Source organism: Stigmatopora argus, chromosome 3, assembly GCF_051989625.1.
Source record: "Stigmatopora argus isolate UIUO_Sarg chromosome 3, RoL_Sarg_1.0, whole genome shotgun sequence".
Classification (NCBI taxonomy): Eukaryota; Metazoa; Chordata; class Actinopteri; order Syngnathiformes; family Syngnathidae; genus Stigmatopora; species Stigmatopora argus.
In genome coordinates, this window is record NC_135389.1 from 22,917,169 (window position 1) to 22,935,277 (window position 18,109).

Genomic DNA, 18,109 nt, shown 5'->3' on the forward strand with positions numbered 1-18,109 from the left:
CGTACACACACTTGCATACCTGTCAACCTCGGCCAATTGCTACCCTTATAAATGATTGTGATTCCCCTAATTAACTGTACAGAAGCAACGTGGCACATATTTACTCACATAGGGCGCATTTAAAAGTCTCAAATTGTCTCCAAAGTGGACGGGGTGCCCAATCAGTGGGTGCACTCAATTCAAGATTCTGTAGATGTCGCTGTATGACGCTGACAGTTTGACTGTCTGGGTACATTGCTTGCTGATGTGCTATATTTATATAGTAAAAAGGCCGACCTGTGAAAGGGGAATGCGCATGTGCGTATCAGGAAATTACCAAGTACCAAGAAATTTCCTGAATATGGGATGAAATAAAGTTCTAATCTAATGTAACCTAATCTAACGTAACCTAATCTAACCTAACCTAATCTAACCCAACCTAATCTAACCCAACCTAATCTAACCCGACCTAATCTAACCCAACCCAACCTAATCTAACCTAATCTAACCCAACCTAATCTAACCTAATCTAACCAAACCTAACCGAACCTAATCTAACCTAATATAATATAATCTAACCTAACCTAATCTAACCTAACCTAACCTAACCTAACCTAACCTAACCTAATCTAACCTAATCTAACCTAATCTAACCTAATCTAACCTAATCTAACCTAACCTAACCTAATCTAAGATAATCTAACCTAATCTAACCCAATCTAACCCAATCTAACCTAATCTAACCTAACCTAATCTAATCTAACCTAACATAACCTAATCTAACCTAATCTAACCTAATCTAACCTAATCTAACCTAACCTAACCTAATCTAACCTAATCTAACCTAATCTAACCTAATCTAACCCAATCTAACCTAATCTAACCTAACATAACCTAATCTAACCTAACATAACCTAATCTAACCTAATCTAACCTAATCTAACGTAATCTAATCTAACCTAATCTAATTTAACCTAACCTAACGTAATCTAATCTAATCTAATCATGCTTAAAGCATGATAATTTTAGCAGTCAACGATGACGTTTTCGTCTGCTGCCAGTGACCGGCACGATCCGGATTACAGCCCAAATGGGTCAAACGAGATCATTTTTACAAAAAAGTACTTTAAAAAAATCCCGTACAAAAATTGTTATACGGCGTACACAATTTGAAATGATCAAAAATCGTAGAAATTGACAGGTATGCACTTGCAAACACTTGGGACATAACCACGCCAGTCATATTGGAAAACAATGTGGTTGGATTAGCCAGTGTGAAATAATGTTTCAAGTACTCATATCACAAAGTCACGGAACAATGAAGCAGAGACACAATATGATCATCGTGATGGAATACGTCATTTTCTGCCATACAGCGTATCGCATTTTTCAAATTATGGTAAATAGGAGCTCTGGAAATATGGAATCACGATCAATTTTCTCATGGAGCGTACCGTGTATTATGAAGATCATATTTCCTAAGATTGTACATGGTAAATAAGGATAAACAAAAATTGATTTCCTGTACTGTAGCTCCTTTTTTTATGGATTCTGACAGTACTTTTACTTACCGTGATTTATTCAATGATATTTTTGGATACGTTTGACGTATTTGTTGGACAAATGGTTATAAAATTGAATAATAACCTCTGGTTTAATGTCAATAATTTTGAATAATCATTTTCGCCGGACTACAAGCCTCAACGGCAAAATCTACAAAAAAATGTATTTGTTGATAAACATATGTACGATGTAAATTACACTGAAATATAAACCTGGAGTGGCGTTTTTTTCCTAGAAAATGCTCTTTGAATGTATGGAAGCAGATACCGCCGTATTTTCTCGCATATTAGCCGCTTCCACGTATAAGCCGCACCCTTAAAATAGTTGACTTTAACAATTTCTTTCGTTTAAGACGCCCCCTGTTCACAATGTTCGCCTCCATATTCATGGTTTTAATAGCAAGTACAAATGTCTTACTTTGAAGGGAAAATCTTCGCACGTGCTATTCTGAAATACTGTGTAAATCCATTTCTGGATTGCACATTGCGAAAGGGTGTTGCCTGTACATAGACGAATTAAAAAAGGAAGTCAGGTGAGCAGTACAACCAGGAAGTGAGTCCGTAGCGCTCTCGTTTGTCATCCCTAGGTAAAATGGCTGGCACAAGTACCATATTTTCACGACTATAAGGCGCACCGCATTACAAGGCGCACCCTCAATGAATGACACATTTTTTCATGTATAAAGCACACTGGATTATAAGGCGTCCTGTCTATTTTGGAGAAAATTTAAGACTTTTAAGTGCGCCTTATAGTCGTGAAAATAAGGTAAATCAGTTTTTTCAGTTTTATGCAAGAAACGTTTTGTTTTTTTCTTGAATTTCAGTCATAGACGTCAAAATCAATTTTGATTAGCGTTTTATCTGTTTATCGTTTCTCTATTTTGGAATAAATTACTATATCGGCCGCATTTTCTTGCGTAATGGCGTTTGGTCTTTGTCACCTTTCAGTTTCGTGAACGTCAAGTCTAATTTGTGCGCATATAAGCCGTACCCTGGATTCAGTTGTCATTTTTTTGAGCGCCAAATGCGGCCTATATGCGAGAAAATACGGTAATCATATTTAAAATGAAGCATGTAAGTGGACAACCGCAATGGGGCGATTTCAAGCCTAAATCTGGCTTACCTTCATCCACAATGGTGACGGCCTCCTGCGTGACAGCCGGGCCGGCCCCCTTGCTCGTTTTGGCATTCAAATAAAACTTGTAGCGCGTGCTGTACTTGAGGTTGAGCAAAGTGACCGAGGTCTCATTGGGTGCCAGGGCCAGGTTCTCCTCTGGGCCCAGCTCGTTGGAGTTATTGACTACGACATGGCGACATGGCGACATGGAGAGATGGTTGTATGGAGAGAATTGCGAGTGAGGAAGAGGAGGAGGATAGAGATGAAGATGGGGGTTGAAGTGTAATGACCACAAGTGTTTTTGAGCAAAAAGTGGGGTTCGGGTAAAAGAGGGCGGGAATGACAAAAGGCCATTTGTTAATTCAATGGTGACTAGATTGGTTCATCGTCTCGGTTATCTAAGCCAATAGGATGACGGTACAAGACAAGAAGGAAACTGACAACTAGGTGATGCTAAATATTTGCTGCTACAAAGAAATACATGACCTTACCCGGGTGGTATTTCAGGGTGTAGCCTGTCAGGAGACCGTTGCGCTCATGGGGAGGGTTCCATTCCAGGCTTAAAGAGTCCAAATTGGAGTTGGTGACCGCCAAGGAGGAAGGAGCACTAGGAACTGGAAAAATTCAATTATTAGGCGTGCAAGTGTCCAGTCAAAAGCTAAAAGGACCTTTTCACATTTTATAGAGAAGTTTTAGCTAGCTAAAATTGAGAGTCTAGACCACAGGTGTCAAAGTGGCAGCCCGGGGGCCAAATCTGGCCCACCGCATCATTTTGTGCGGCCCGAGAAAGTAAATGATGAGGGCCGACTTTCTGTTTTAGGATCAAATTCAAATGAAGATTATAGATGTAGTATATTAGATTTCCTGATTTTTCTCTTTTTAAAAACAATCATTGCAATTTTTTAATACATTTTTTTTCTTTTGTGTTTTTAGTTCAAAAAGCATTTTGTAAAATCTAAAAATAAATACAAATATTTTCCGTTTTCCACTTATAAAAAACATGATTAAAAGACATTTCCATTACTAAGAAAAAAAAAAAGCTCAAATAAACATTGTTTTAGATCTATAAAAACGGACTATTTAGGGCTTTTGATCCAGTTCTTTTAGTCCAATTTAGAAAAAAAAAAAAAAAAAATCTAGATATTAGATCTAAAATGGTCCGGCCCACATGAAATGTCATTGACATTAATGTGGCTCGCGAACCAACCCGAGTTTGATACCCTTGGTCTAGACTCTAGCACTGTCCAATGGCAATAAACTCAGTGACAGTAAATCAAATTGGCATTAAAACTACATAGAAATATCTTTTCAAAACAATACAATAACACAATTAGGTGCTTTATAAACCTGGTGGGCTGCCAGTCTACCTGAGGAAAACACAAAATGGAGAACTGCCAGCACAAATTCGCAAAAACGATCTTTATAAGGTAAAGTTCTTTAAATTCCCTTAAATAGAAAATTCATTTTCCTCTTCCTCCCTAGTCTTGCCTTATTGGTTTTATCTTTTATTTTTAATATTTTAACATCAACCTGCACAAGGGAATAACGATGGAAATTAGCCTCTGGCTATAATCTTACATATTTACATGTATATGTTCTTAAAGAAGTCATCAAACTTGCCCTATAAATTGACCGAGGTTGCCAGATATGCCTTCGAACAGTCATGGAGGCAATTTCTTGAATTTACCTCCTTCGGGGGTCTCAAACTGCTGGTTTTGACTGGGCGGTCCTTCTCCCTTGCCATTGTACGCCCTGACATTGAAGGAGTAGAGGCTGAAAGGGTGCAGGCCGGGTAGTTTTCCCTTGCTGTGGTTTCCGCTAAAGGTCAGAATCTGCTTCTCCGTGTGATGCGGGTTGCGTTTGTGCAGGCTGCGTTCTTTCCAGTAATAAACCTGCCAACAAAAACGGGATTCTGGGTGGGTCTGTTTACGCTTATTGCTTCCCGGGTGGGTTCGAGTCTACCTTGTAGCCTTTGAGGTATCCGCGGATGAGTTTTTGAGGCACGGGCTCCCAGTGGACCTCGGCCAGGGTGCTGTTCAACACGTAGACCTGCACCGAATCCGGAGCGGCGACCGGGACTGCCAACCGGGAAAGGGAAATAGACCGTTACTGACACACGATTGGCCAGGGATAGAGAGCCAAGAACAGATTCAAATGATGATCATAGATGTATCGGGAATATACTCTTTTTAAATAATTACCATTTTTTTAGTCCAAAATTGTATATTTTTTCCACTTTATGATTGAGCATGAATAAATTATTTTCTTTGCTTTTAAAATGAAAAAAAAATAGATATAATATTTATAAATTAAAACTTAATTGGATTAAAAGAACTGGATCAAATGCCTTAAATACTCCGTGTTATAGATCTAAAATAATGTTTATGTGAGCTTTTTGTAGTAAGGGAACAATTATTTTAATCATTTGTTTTTCATTTTAATGGTAAATAAACAGATTTTTAAAAATGCAATATTAACTCTTTTTCCTTTTTAAATAAAAAACAGGTTAAAACATGACAGATCTAATATTTGCCCTCTTCTGATTAAAAAAATGTAAATACATTTTTAAAAATCCACTACAAGAGAATATTTGCTAATGAATCAAATATCTCATCTCAATCTAAATATAATCTCAATCTAAATATAATCACAATCTCAATATAATCTCAATCTAAATATAATCACAATCTCAATATAATCTCAATGTCAAAATAATCTCAATGTCAATATAATCTCAATCTCAATATAATGTCAATCTCAATATAATTTCAATGTCACTATAATCTCAATCTCAATATAATGTCAATGTCAATATAATCTCAATCTCATCTCATCTCATCTCAATCTAAATCTCAATCTAATCTAAACTAATCTAAACTAAACTAATCTAATCTAATCTAAACCAATCTAATCTAAACCAATCTAATCTAATGAGAGAGATTTGTACCAATTTGAATGTCCAAAAATGATCTATCGATGAGCACAATGCGAAAAGATGTGGATTCATTAGACGATGAATTTTGGCAGCCTAGTAGTAAGACCTAAGAAGTGAGTTTGACAGCCCTAAAGTAGACTCACGATCCTCCCCAGAGTGACCCAGGGCGACGACAGGCTCGGGTCCCGCTCCGTACTTGTTCACCGCCTGAACTTTAATCTCGTAGGGAACAAACGTCGGTGTCCCAGACACCACGAACTTGGAGTTGTTGGCCACGTTTGCCGACATCCAATCGGCGTCCATCATCTTCTGCCTCCACATCACTCGATAATGAAGTCCCGGCCCGTTAGCCTGGAGGGCGCTCAGTGGCTAACGAGGAGAGAACAGAAAAGGTCAAAAGGTCAGCCAGAAGAAAACAACAGTGCATCAATGACTTCTTTATTGTACATTTTTACAATTTTTACTTATATGATTTACTATATTACAACATTTCAATGTTTAATTGTCATTAATACGCGATTGTCGGACGCAAATGTAAATGGTGTTCGTTGATATGTTTATTGTTAAACTTCAAATAAAAAATCATTTTTAGATTTTTTTTAATTATAAGCAAGAATACCTTTTTTTCCCTATTTATTAACGACGCAAATGTAAATGGTGTTTGTTGATATCATGTTTATTGTTAAACTTCTAATAAAAATTCATTTTTAGATTTTTTAAATTATAAGCAAAAATACAGTTTTTTTCCCTATTCTTTAAATAAAAATAATTTAAAATAATAAATAAGAAAATATTCAATGAAAATATTCCCCTTTGTGTTTTTCTTTGAAAAAATAAAAATAAAAAATAAACTAGAAAAGATTTAATTTGTTCTCTTTTTTAATAAAAAGTAAATCAAAAGACATTTTTTCCCTATTTTGGTTTTTAAGAAAAATAATTTACAACATCAATAAGAACATTATTCACAGGTGTCCCCATCTTTGCGCTTTTCTTTGAATAAATCAAAACTACTAAAGATCCAATTTGAAGTGAATAGAAAGACTACTTTTTAAAAAGTGTTGATTCGTTTAGCTGGTAGTGAGTCCCTCCTAATTGGCAGACCTGATGGCCCTCAAAAAATAAAAAATAAAAAAACATAAATACGATTGACTTGACATAACGAGTTCTAAGTATGGCCTGGAAATGCTAATTATCGGCTCAAGGTGATTCGGACGTACCTTCCATGAGATGACCAGATTGTCATGTTCTGATCCAAAGCCACGTACATCCGTTGGATTTTCATCCGGAGCTTTTAGAAGAGAGAAAAAAACTTATTATTTACATTTACTATGTTCCCAGACGGTGACCATCTGTGTGGTTTCCCCTACCTGCAGGTTCCGTTTTATACATCTTGGAGGGAAAACTGGGCCGGCTGACGCCCATGGAATTGACGGCCAGAACTCGGAAGGTGTAGTGAACGTAGGGCGACAGCTTGAGGTGAGCCGTGGTCTTGCTTCCGGGCACCTCGGTCAGGTTGTGCCAGTGACCTCGGTGATGATGGAGGGAGTCTTCGTACTGGATCACAAATTCTGAAAAAAAAAAAAATACATTTCAGACAATAAATCTATTTCACGTCTTTGAATTTGTGCTTATACCATTTTTGGGGCTCCTTGTATCAGCTATAGCACCATTACTACGTTATTATTTTTTTAAATCATGGCTTGGCGAGATACTATTTTAACTCATTGACGTTGCTAGAGCGATTGACTCATTTAAATTCACCGCACAAGGATGATCGGCCGCCATAACACGTCTATCTACGATTTGGGAGGGCAACCAGCCAAATGTGCATTAGCACAGTATTAGCATTTTTGTATTAGCATTCACCAATTCCGAGGACATCATTTTAAAGTCGTACCGGTACCATACCTGTCAACCACGGCCAATTGCTCCTATTATTAATAATTGCAATTCCCCTTATCAAGTCATAATAAACCATACAAATACAACGCGGAAAGTATTTACGCACATAGGGCGCACTTAAGTCTAAAAATTTCCCCAAAGTGGACGGGGTGCCCAATCAGTCGGTGCACTAAATTCAAGATTCTGTAGATCTGTATAACGCAAACATCTTGATTGTCTGGGTACATTGCTTACTGACACGCTATATCTATATAGTGAAAAGGCGGAATGCATATCATGCTTAAAGTACGACGATATTAGCAGTCGACAATGACGTTTTTGTCTGCTACCAGTGACCCAGACGATCCGTGTTTAAGCCGAAATGGGTAAAACGAGATCGGTTTTACAAAAAAAAACGTACTTAAAAAAATCCCATACAAAAGTGGTTATACGCCGTACACAATGTGAAATGATCAAAACACATAAAATACAGGAAAAACGTATAAATTGACAGGTACGCGGTACCGATATCGGTGCACCACTAGCTAAACAAGCTAGCTTGCTAACACTAACCCTGACATGGTGAGGTTAAAGTTAAAAGTGCTAATGTACAAAAAGCAAAGTTGACGTACTCTGAATTGGACTATTGTGCTCATCGCCAGGAATCCAGGTGAGTTGAAGGCTCCTCTTTTTGAGGTCCGTCAGCTCCAGGTCCGTGGGAGGTTCGGGTCGCTCTGGAGGAGAGAAAAAATCCAAACAAAACACGTGGGCAATCAGCGCGCCGTCAGGTTCACGTCATGACAAGATACATCCAAATGAAGATGTACCGGGCAAGCGGGGCCTCATGCATATGAATGGGGCGACCGTTCGGAATGGGATATGCTAAACCGCTAGGTTTCGACTCGTGCATGACTGATGACTTCTTTTGAAACGTGAAAGCTTCTCAAGTATTGCAACTGCATCGCAAATCGTCTTCTAGGAACTCAAACACGAATGCGGGTGGTCTTCTTTTGACTGAATCCATCATTCTACAACAATCACTACATTTCTTTAGCACTGGTCTGGTCAAACAACCATTCAGACGTCTCATTTGCATGTATGGAAAATGCGTGGCCGGACGTTTCGTCGAAAGACATTTGGTCCCCGGACGTTTGGTCGAGCGGACGTTTGGTAGAACGGACGTTTGGTCGCCGGGTTCGCTCGCTGTCAAATTATGACAGAGAGTTTACTGTTGATATTTTATTATTAGATATTTAGATATTAAACTCACACTCTCTCTCTCATGGTTATAATTTTTAGAGCTGGTTTCAACACTAACAACCCAGCGACCAAACGTCCATTCTACCAAACGTCCGGTCGACCAAACGTCCGGTCGACCAAACGTCCGGTCGACCAAACGTCCGGTCGACCAAACGTCCGGTCGACCAAACGTCCGGTCGACCAAACGTCCGGGGACCAAACGTCTTTCGACGAAACGTCCGAGTACCTGGAAAATGTACTGTATTTTCTCGCATATTAGCCGCCCTCAAGTATAAGCCTCACCCTTAAAATTGCCTTAAAAATGGTTGAATTTGACCATTTCTCTTGTATAAGACGCCCCTTGATTCACAATTTTCACTTCCATATTCATGGTTTTAATAGGAAGTACAAATGTGATACTTTGAAGGGAAAACCTTGAGAAAAATCGCACGTGCTATTTCTGGGATAATGTATAAATCCATTGCTGGATTGCCCATTCTTAAAGCACGTGCATGTCGACAAATTCAAAATATGTAGACCAAACATGGCCATGAAAATTGAAAAATTGCAAAGTAGGGTCACTCATATTTAAAAAAAAAATAAAAAGTCCTACTAGCAAGAGTGGCTTCGGATTACGAGTTACAGCGTGGGTTTTCACATTTTTATAAACTGAAAAAAAAATCACAAAAACAATTTCTTAAAATAAATAATAGCAAAAAAAAATCGCAAAGTAGTGAATTCGTGATTAATCAAGAGATTGCTATATAAGCCGTACCCTCGATTCAGTCATCATTTTTTTTGCGACAAATACATATGTGAGAAAATACGGTATGTCTTTCAAAGAAGCTAAAATGCATGCATGAGGAGAACATGCAAACACCAAAACCCAAAAGTCCTCTCAGGGAAAAAAAAACTGTAAAAACGGCATCATCAAGACACAACATGCTTCACTTTACAGTAAAAAAAAAAAAAACTTTAAAAACAAAAGTGAAGCACATCTGGAAGACAATGTGTGCATCCGGCGTTACCGTTGATAACAGCCGGCGTCGGCGTGACCTCTGCCGGGTCGGCGAGTGGGCGTAGAGGGCGGAATATCAAGTAAAGTGATTTCATGTCAGACATATTCAAACAGAGTATAGTACACAACATACATAACCTCGACATACGAACAATTTGTAGATACGAGTACATTTTTGGGCAGACATTTATTTATTTATTTATTTTTCCAAGATAGCGCCGCCACGCGGAAGCCAGTGGCAGTGGCTCTGTCCACTCTTATTTGTTTTCATGTTTTACAGCCCTTCTATCTTTTTTTTAATTACATTTTAATATTTCTTAATACATTCCTGTTTACTTTACTTTGTACTTTATACTTTTTACAACTTTCTTTGTTCCGTACGACTCGTACGGTGTTTGTAAGGTTTTTCGGGGGTTTGTAAGGGGAATCATAATCATTTATAAGGGCAGTTATCGGCAGAGGTTGACAGGTATGTCATCTCAAATTTTCACAGTTTGTGAAACCGCGATCTTTTCAAAAAGAAAGGTAGCAAAATGTAAACAAAATTAGAATGAAGTTTAGTGTAAGGTTGGGTTAAACTTATTTTTGAGTGTGTCTGCATCGGAATCCAAGTTCATTTCAATTTGTTTATGTTATGTTACGAGCGCGTTGCCGTGCAAAAAGTTGGGTCATGAGGTGGAGGTCTCTTACCGACAACGGTCAGCTCGGCGCTGGCCGAGTCGTGGTCCAGCGTAGTGTTCATGATGCACGTGTACACGCCGGCGTCGCCCTCCGTCACCTCGGAAATGGTCAGGCTGTCGGCGTCCACCGCCAATCTGCTTCCAGAAATGGAAATTGGAATGGAGTCAATAAAATTTAATGTTTGTTTCAGAAATAGATTTGTCTCGCAAATAAATATATTTGAATTTAGACCGCGGAAAATAAAGATATTTAATTTTTTACCGTAGAAATCAATAATTGGAAAATTATTGCAATATATTTCTGAATCCAGTTTTTAATATTTTGCAGGTTTACAAGAGAACGTTTCAAGAAAATGTATCACATTTGGCTGCCTTTATAATTGAGCAAAAATTCCTCCACTGTATGGAATTGATCAAAATACATTTCAATAATTGGTCAAAAAATATATTGGCGCTTAGCGTGAGAAAATTGTTATTATTTTTTAATGGAGAAAAATAGATTTAAACACCAAGAATTACATTTTGACGACCCCTGGGATTACAACCCCGAAGTTCTCAATTGAAAATATATTTATGGCAATATACTGCAATAATTTTCAACCAATTATTTATTGCCGAAACCTGATCCAACTAAACCTCGGACTGTTCCAAAACAACGCGTTTATTAAAAAAAGTGTCAAATACGCAAGGTGTATGGATTGTTTTTGGAGGCAAGTGCAGCAGTAACACCCCCCATCCAGCAGAGGGTGCTGTGTTTAAGAAAGCATGCTAGTTCCATAAGTGGTAGCCATTTTCCAATGATGGAATGAACTTTCCGAGTATAATTTAACAGAGTGTGATTCCAAGGTAGCCGCTAGGTGGTCAATCCCACCTTTCGTCGTCAGGCAGCTCGCCGTCGTCTTTGAGCCACGTCATGGTGGGCACCAGGGTGGGATCGTGTTTGACTTTGCACTCGAACACAACGGACCTGCCACGCTGCACCACTCTGTACTCGGGTTGCTTCAGGATGCGGGTCGGTTCTGGTAAGAGCAGGTTGACGTGGCGTTACCGTGATTCGTAATGTGGGCGCCATTCGATGGTGTGGCGGCGGCGGCGGCGGCGGCTCGGATTACCTTTGACTTCCAGGTACACGTGATTCTCGTAGATACCGAGGGAATTCCGGGCCACGCAAGTGTACTTCCCGCTATTCTTAGACTGGGCCACGTGGATCTCCAAAGTCCCGTTGTCGTGCGCCTTGTGCGTTTCGGCGCCCAACGTGCCGGAACGACTCTCCTTGAACCTGAAGGTGAGCGTAAAACGCCGTTGGAAGCTTTTCCTGGAACGAGCAGTCGATGCGGTTCTGGGTTCGTTAACTCGCCAGGTAATTTTGGGGATGGGCGATCCGAACGAGGCGCACTCCAGCAGGGCTTTGTGGTTCTTGATGACCTGGTAGACCGCGTTGGCCGGCGTCAGCACTCTGGGAGGCTCGGCTGGGGAAACGAAGGGCGCCGGTTAATGGCGAGACGATCCGGGTCCGGTGGTTTTGTGAGAATGGGGCTTACATAAGACGTTAAGAAAGGCGTTGGCCAGGAGGTAGCCGTGGTGGTTGGAGATGTTGCACTGGTAGACGGCGCTGGATCCCGTCTGGACGTCGGTGAAGATGATGGTGTCGTCCTCAACTTTCCGACTGGGCTCCTTTGGGGCATCTGTTGGTGGACCGAACATAAAACATGATAGAATTTGACTAACCACTGTATTTTGAACCTCCAATTTGGTGGAAGCTACAGTAATCCCTCGAATATCGCGTTCCTAAAAATGTGAAATTTTCTCCAAAATAGACAGGGCGCCTTATAATCCAGTGCGCTTTATATATGGACCAATACTAAAATTGTTATCACGATAAAATCAAATAAATCAGTGGATAGGGTACACCATCCTCTACAGCTCTCACAACTACGGCAAGCAGCCCCCGCCCGACTCTACTATTTTACCGTAGAAAAAGTACTGCGCAGTGACTGCTGGGATATGAAGTTCTTTTGTCAATACACCCAATGGATTGTGGCCTGGCGATCGGCATCAACACATCTTTACGAAGCATGGACGTTAGCTACTAGCTAACTACTATTTGCGAATGGATTGTTGCCGCCTGGACGAACGTATAAAAGTCAGCGTTTTCGATGACTCATTTGAACAATTGTTCAATTCGGACACAGAAAATGAGGACTTTGATGGATTTGTGGGTGATGATGACGTGCATAAGTCTTAAAATGGCTAAATAAAGTACAACCCAACTCAGTTTTGCTTCCGTTGCCTTTTTAAAAACGTGTTTTTAGCGTGTGGGTGTAGCGTGCATGTTTAAGCTGGTGTATGTTTTGCCATGCCTGGCTGCGTCTATAAAAACGGTGCGTCCTTTGTATGTGTAAAATACAGAAATAGCACTTGTTATTGACACTGCGGCTAAAAATACGATGCGCCGTCTAGTCGTGAAAATACAGTACTGTAAATATTTTAGCAGCTTTCTTGTTTCTGAGACACGGGGAAGCAGCAAGTTACGGTTTCGAAAGCCGTGATGGAATACATTAATAATAATTGATAAAGTTCTTTGATTGTATGTCAGAAGGGTCTGTTACAGTGTTTGGTAACCAATAGTCATTCGTAAACGACAATGTTAACGTGACTACACAATGTTACATTTGTGAAAAGAGCGAGATACTTTTTACGACAATTTTTCTTTGTCAAGATAGACTGTTTCTCTTCTTCATTGCATTTGAAAGTCAAGTGAGAACTCACTCTCGATAGGAATGCCATTCATGGACCACTGGATGCTAGGTTTGGGTGTACCGCTAGCCCTGCACATTAGCACTCCATTCTCGCCCGGAGCCAGGACCAGATTTCGGGGAGCGCTGCTGATCCAGTAGGGGGCGGCTGGAAAAAAAAAATCGGGATGGATGGATTAGCATTTGGGAGCACGGCGTATAGATCACGAGGGGTGGACGCACCTTTGACCGTGACTTGGATGGTGTGGTGGGCCGAGCCCAGGCGATTCCGGGCGGTGCAGCGGTAGTCGCCCGCGTCGGCCTCCGACACGTTGACGATGCGCAGGATTTTTCGGTGGTGGACAAAAGAGAGGCGCGTGGTCGGGAGTTCGCCACTCACTTTGGCCCAGGAGATATCAGGAGTAGGCCTTGGATACATTTGAATTATATTAGATACAGTGGTACCTCGACATACGAGCAATTTGAGATATGAGTAAAATTTCGGGATAATATTTATCTTGAGATACGAGACACATTTTGATATACGAGCATACAGTGGACGCGATTGGCTGCTCATAAGAACATCATGGCCACTGTATTTCCCGTCGCAACTCCCTCGTGTAATGTCTCTACGAGCACTGGGCGGAGCCTTGCATTTTTTCAGTGTTTTTTTCTGTTAGTCAGTGCGAATGGCGGAGCGATCGCTAATACGAGAGGATTATATACTATTTCTCGTTGGCAAGTGGTCATTGCGTTATCCTATTGTGAGGACATTTTTGTGCATCATTTTGGGAATATTTTGAAGGGAAGACAAAAGCAAACAACCCTCGATAGGTTGCATCTGAACGTCAGGGGGGAGGCGGGGCCAATCGAGCCAGAAGAAAGGTATCAAAATTTAAAACAAAATTAGAATTAATTTTAGTGTAAGGTTAGATGACACTTATTTTTGAGTGTTTGCATCGTAATCCAAGTTCATTTAAATTTGTTTATGTTACGAGCGCGTTGCCGTGCAAAAAGTCTTTTTCTCTCTCTCCCCTCCGCAAAATCTGTCTAATTTTAGTACTATTAACACATTTTAGTACTATTAAACCACTAGTTATTCATACCTGTCAACCTCTGCCGATAACTGCCCTTATAAATGATTATGATTCCCCTTCAAACCCCCAAAAAACCTTACAAACACTGTACGGTGTTTGTAAGGTTTTTTGGGGGGTTGTAAGGGGAATCATAATCATTTATAAGGGCAGTTATCGGCAGAGGTTGACAGGTATGAGTTATTTGTTACTTTGTTCATAAATGGCAAATTAGAACAAATCAAAATTCTTTTCCAATCCAATATCCTATTTTTGGTGTTTTTTCAGAGGGTTGAAACTAATTAATTTGTTTTGAGTTCATTTCTATGTTAAACGTTCATTTTAGTTACAAGTAAATCGACATACGAGCTCAGTCCCGGAACGAATTAAGCTCGTATCTCGAGGTACCACCATATGCATTGGGAAATATGTCTAAATTGGGTTTTGATGAAAAACCTTAGACCAGTTAAGGTTTTGACCCCGAAAAAAAAAGACATACAAGCCTTCCGCGATGCACTCCATTTCCAGCACGTGACCACGAAGCACCATTTTGGAGCTGGACGGTCCCGTCGGGGTCAGGAACGTGGGCCTTCTCTCGTCCGCCGGTTCTTCTACGGTCACACCATACACACAAGTTCTTATCACCCCGGACCCGGCCCACACATCCCCGCCATCTACGATAAGCCGCCAGATTGCACGCACGCCTCTGGTTTGACTTTATAGCCCGATATTTGCATTTTTAGCGCTAACGATTTGCCCTCTGGGGGTCATCACGGCGACGGAAACGAATGGAGGAAATGAGATAAACACATCAACCGGTTAAAGTGACATCTGCAGGTGCTGGTGGCAATAATGCGGGCAATTTAATCCCACGGTTTGCTCGCCACGGGGCAAAAGAGAAAGCAAAGGTGCCGCATAATAAGAGGTGAAAAAGGAGGAGGCCGTCGGAATTGTTAATTGAGCGAAAAATGAAACGCTTCTTCTACTAAAAGATAAGTCAGGGGGGCTTGGATGGGGGAGGGGTGTCGGAAGGATGAAAGCCATTTGTTTGGAGTGGAAGGGTGAGGGTTGGGAATAGCTAATAGCATAGTAGTGGGTAGAAGACTTGCTAATAGCATAGCGGACTTGGATTTAAAGGGTAGATGGACGGGTTAGTGGCTAGGAAGGTCTGGAATTCTACAAAGTGGAAGCTCCAAAGTCCATTGGCCAGTTTTGGAAGAAAAGGAATTTTTAACAATTCACTGCGTATTGATTGGCTGCCATTGACACGATAGTAGCACGACCAACGAACCACTTTTAACATTTGAACATGAACAATAAAAACCTTCCTTCTGAGCATTACTTTAACGTATTTTTCCTTTTTTTTTAATATATCACATCGTTAGCTGACATTGAAGACGGCAGACAGTTTTATCCAACTCTTTTTCTTGAGTCTGCATCCGTTTTTTGCTACCGCAACCAAGATGGCGCCGTTCAAGTGGCAGCCGGTGGCGGTAGCTCCGTCCACTCTTGTTCGTTTTGTGTTTTTGCTGCTTTTCTGTCTTAATGATTTGATTTGGTGATTCTTAATGATGCCATTTAATTTGCTTTGTACTTTGTGCTTTTGCTTTGTTGTTCTGCGGACTTTGCGATTGTACTGTCTATCTTGTAACTATGTTTTTTTTTCTGTATCTGCATTCCCCCCTTCTTGCTACTGTCACAATGAAATTTCCCGAATACGGGATGAATAAAGCCATCCAATCCAATTCAATTTAACTCAGTGGCTGGCAGTTATTGGGTAAGGCAAGCAAAAACAGCCTCATAATTTTACACGTTTTTAAAAAAGAAAATACAAATAAAATACTAGGGAGAAACTAATAATTCGAGGCGCTCATGAGTCGAGGTCCAATTATAAAGCAGTTGTAGTAGTATTATCCTTAGGAATATGTACCTTAATTTCCAGGAAGTTACATTTTATCAATGCCAGTAGTATTTTAGCCAATCAAACACCAGCATCCCAAATGGACAGCCCATCCTCGTGACGTCAGTAATACCCATCGTCACCTATGTGATGTCAGAGAATGGCTACGCTAGTCAGCGCTAGCATTTTTTTAAAACTTATTTAAACATTAATTTTCCTGTTTGAATCGTTTGAGAAACTGTTTCTCACATGAAAGTAGTTTAAAAGCCCTCAAAAGTCAAGGTAGCACGGTAGCAACAACAAAAAAATGTCTCCTGATACTTATTATAAAAGGAAGATTTAAAAAGAATAATCAACGATCGTCCCCTCACGAACTGCATTTGACTTTGGAGGTTCCCCTGTGGTTAAAGACGGAAATACACCGGGAGAAAGGGATTCACAATTTACCGTAACTCACCACTAAATAAATCAGTGTCATTGTAAAAAGCTTCCATTGTGTCATTGATCGCGTCCACTGAAACACAACAAAACAAGCATTCAAGCGTACCAGCACATTATCATGCTTTCAAATTAAAAACTTAAACAACAAATAGCCGTGGAGCAAATGAAAAAGAATCATGCTCGGGCCAATAACAGCAAGCTTTGTAGCTCGTAGCGGATCACATGTACTTGACTTGACTTTGATTGATTGAATAAAAGGCACATATTAATGAACATATGCATATTCGTGTTAATGAACATATGTAAATACGTAAGATGATAGCCGAAAGCTAATTTCCATCTTTAGTCCCTTGTGGAGGTTGAAGATAAAAGCAGTAAGGCATAGCAACGATAAAACATACACACACACACACACACACACACATAGCACAGTTCTAGGCAGTGCTGTACAGTGGTACCTCAACATTGCGAATGGCGGAGCTTCCTCGCTAATACGAGAGGAGTATATACAACTTTTCGTTGGCAAGTGGTTGTGTGTTATTGTGAGGACATTTGTGTGCATCATTTTGGGAATATTTTGAAGGGAAGACAAAAGCAAACAATAAATCGATAGGTTGCATCTGAAAGTCAGAGTGGAGGCGGGGCCAATAGAGACAACCCGGGAGAAGAAAGGTATTACAATTTCAAACAAAATTACAATTGAGTTTTGTGTAAGGTTAGATTAAATTTATTTTTGAAGTGTCTGCATCGTAATCCAAGTTGAATGGATCCAAGATGGCGGCGCGCACGGGTGCAGCGGCTCAGTTTTCCAGTTTTGTTTTCTGTTTTCTCAATCTTATCGTTATTTACTTCTGTGCAATATTTTAGAATTCTGTGCAATACTTTAGAATTCTGTGCAATATTTTCGAATTCTGTGCAATATTTTAGAATTCTGTGCAATATTTTAGAATTCTGTGCAATATTTTAGAATTCTGTGCAATATTTTAGAATTCACCTAGCCAGGATGTGACTTTTTATACTTTTATACTACTATTTATGTTTTTTTTTGTTTTTTTTTTACTGGGAAAACACACTTTGAAAAGCTTGGAGTAACACCACCAATTTCGTTATACGCAGCGGTGTATGATGACAATAAAGGCTTTTGATTTGATTTGAACTTCATTTAAATTTGTTTATGTTATGTTACGAGCGCGTTGCAGTGCAATAATAGATGGGGAATTAGAACAAATAAAACATTTTTTCCCAATCCAATATCCTGTTTTGGGTGTTTTTTTAAGAGGTTTGGAACGAATTAATTTGTTTTGAGTTCATTTCTAAAAACGTTCGTTTGAGTTACGAAACAAATCGACATACGAGCTCAGTCCCGGAACCAATTAAGCGCGTATCTCGAGGTACCACTGTAATCACAATTTTGTTCATCTAACAGCCAGGCTTTAAGATGATTGGCCAAGCGGGAGTTGGCGTATGCTAACTGCTATTGAATTCAAGATATGAAGAGAGAAGGTGCTATGGCTAATTTAGCACTCTTTTTGAAGGGAACTACACATTC

The 18,109-nt window shown here is 39.9% G+C and overlaps 1 protein-coding gene across 13 annotated transcripts in view; it reads right to left on the reverse strand.

The window, feature by feature from the left end:
• Positions 1 to 18,109, reverse strand: part of nrcamb (neuronal cell adhesion molecule b) — an 83,967-nt gene that overhangs the window by 10,594 nt on the left and 55,264 nt on the right. For 5 of the 13 annotated variants that reach the window (XM_077596235.1, XM_077596237.1, XM_077596230.1 and 2 more), the window contains exons 8-25: positions 16,577 to 16,633; positions 14,719 to 14,830; positions 13,390 to 13,574; positions 13,181 to 13,315; positions 11,953 to 12,096; positions 11,769 to 11,880; positions 11,524 to 11,690; positions 11,283 to 11,430; positions 10,422 to 10,546; positions 9,742 to 9,771; positions 8,107 to 8,208; positions 6,961 to 7,161; positions 6,811 to 6,881; positions 5,737 to 5,962; positions 4,621 to 4,736; positions 4,346 to 4,550; positions 3,150 to 3,272; positions 2,665 to 2,841 (exon numbers count right to left, since the gene is read on the reverse strand). In XM_077596235.1, the coding sequence (XP_077452361.1) occupies positions 2,665 to 2,841; positions 3,150 to 3,272; positions 4,346 to 4,550; positions 4,621 to 4,736; positions 5,737 to 5,962; positions 6,811 to 6,881; positions 6,961 to 7,161; positions 8,107 to 8,208; positions 9,742 to 9,771; positions 10,422 to 10,546; positions 11,283 to 11,430; positions 11,524 to 11,690; positions 11,769 to 11,880; positions 11,953 to 12,096; positions 13,181 to 13,315; positions 13,390 to 13,574; positions 14,719 to 14,830; positions 16,577 to 16,633 (2,436 nt within the window). The remainder of the gene's footprint in view (positions 1 to 2,664; positions 2,842 to 3,149; positions 3,273 to 4,345; positions 4,551 to 4,620; positions 4,737 to 5,736; positions 5,963 to 6,810; positions 6,882 to 6,960; positions 7,162 to 8,106; positions 8,209 to 9,741; positions 9,772 to 10,421; positions 10,547 to 11,282; positions 11,431 to 11,523; positions 11,691 to 11,768; positions 11,881 to 11,952; positions 12,097 to 13,180; positions 13,316 to 13,389; positions 13,575 to 14,718; positions 14,831 to 16,576; positions 16,634 to 18,109) is intronic. The other 8 variants (XM_077596239.1, XM_077596233.1, XM_077596238.1 and 5 more) reach the window with 5 other exon arrangements.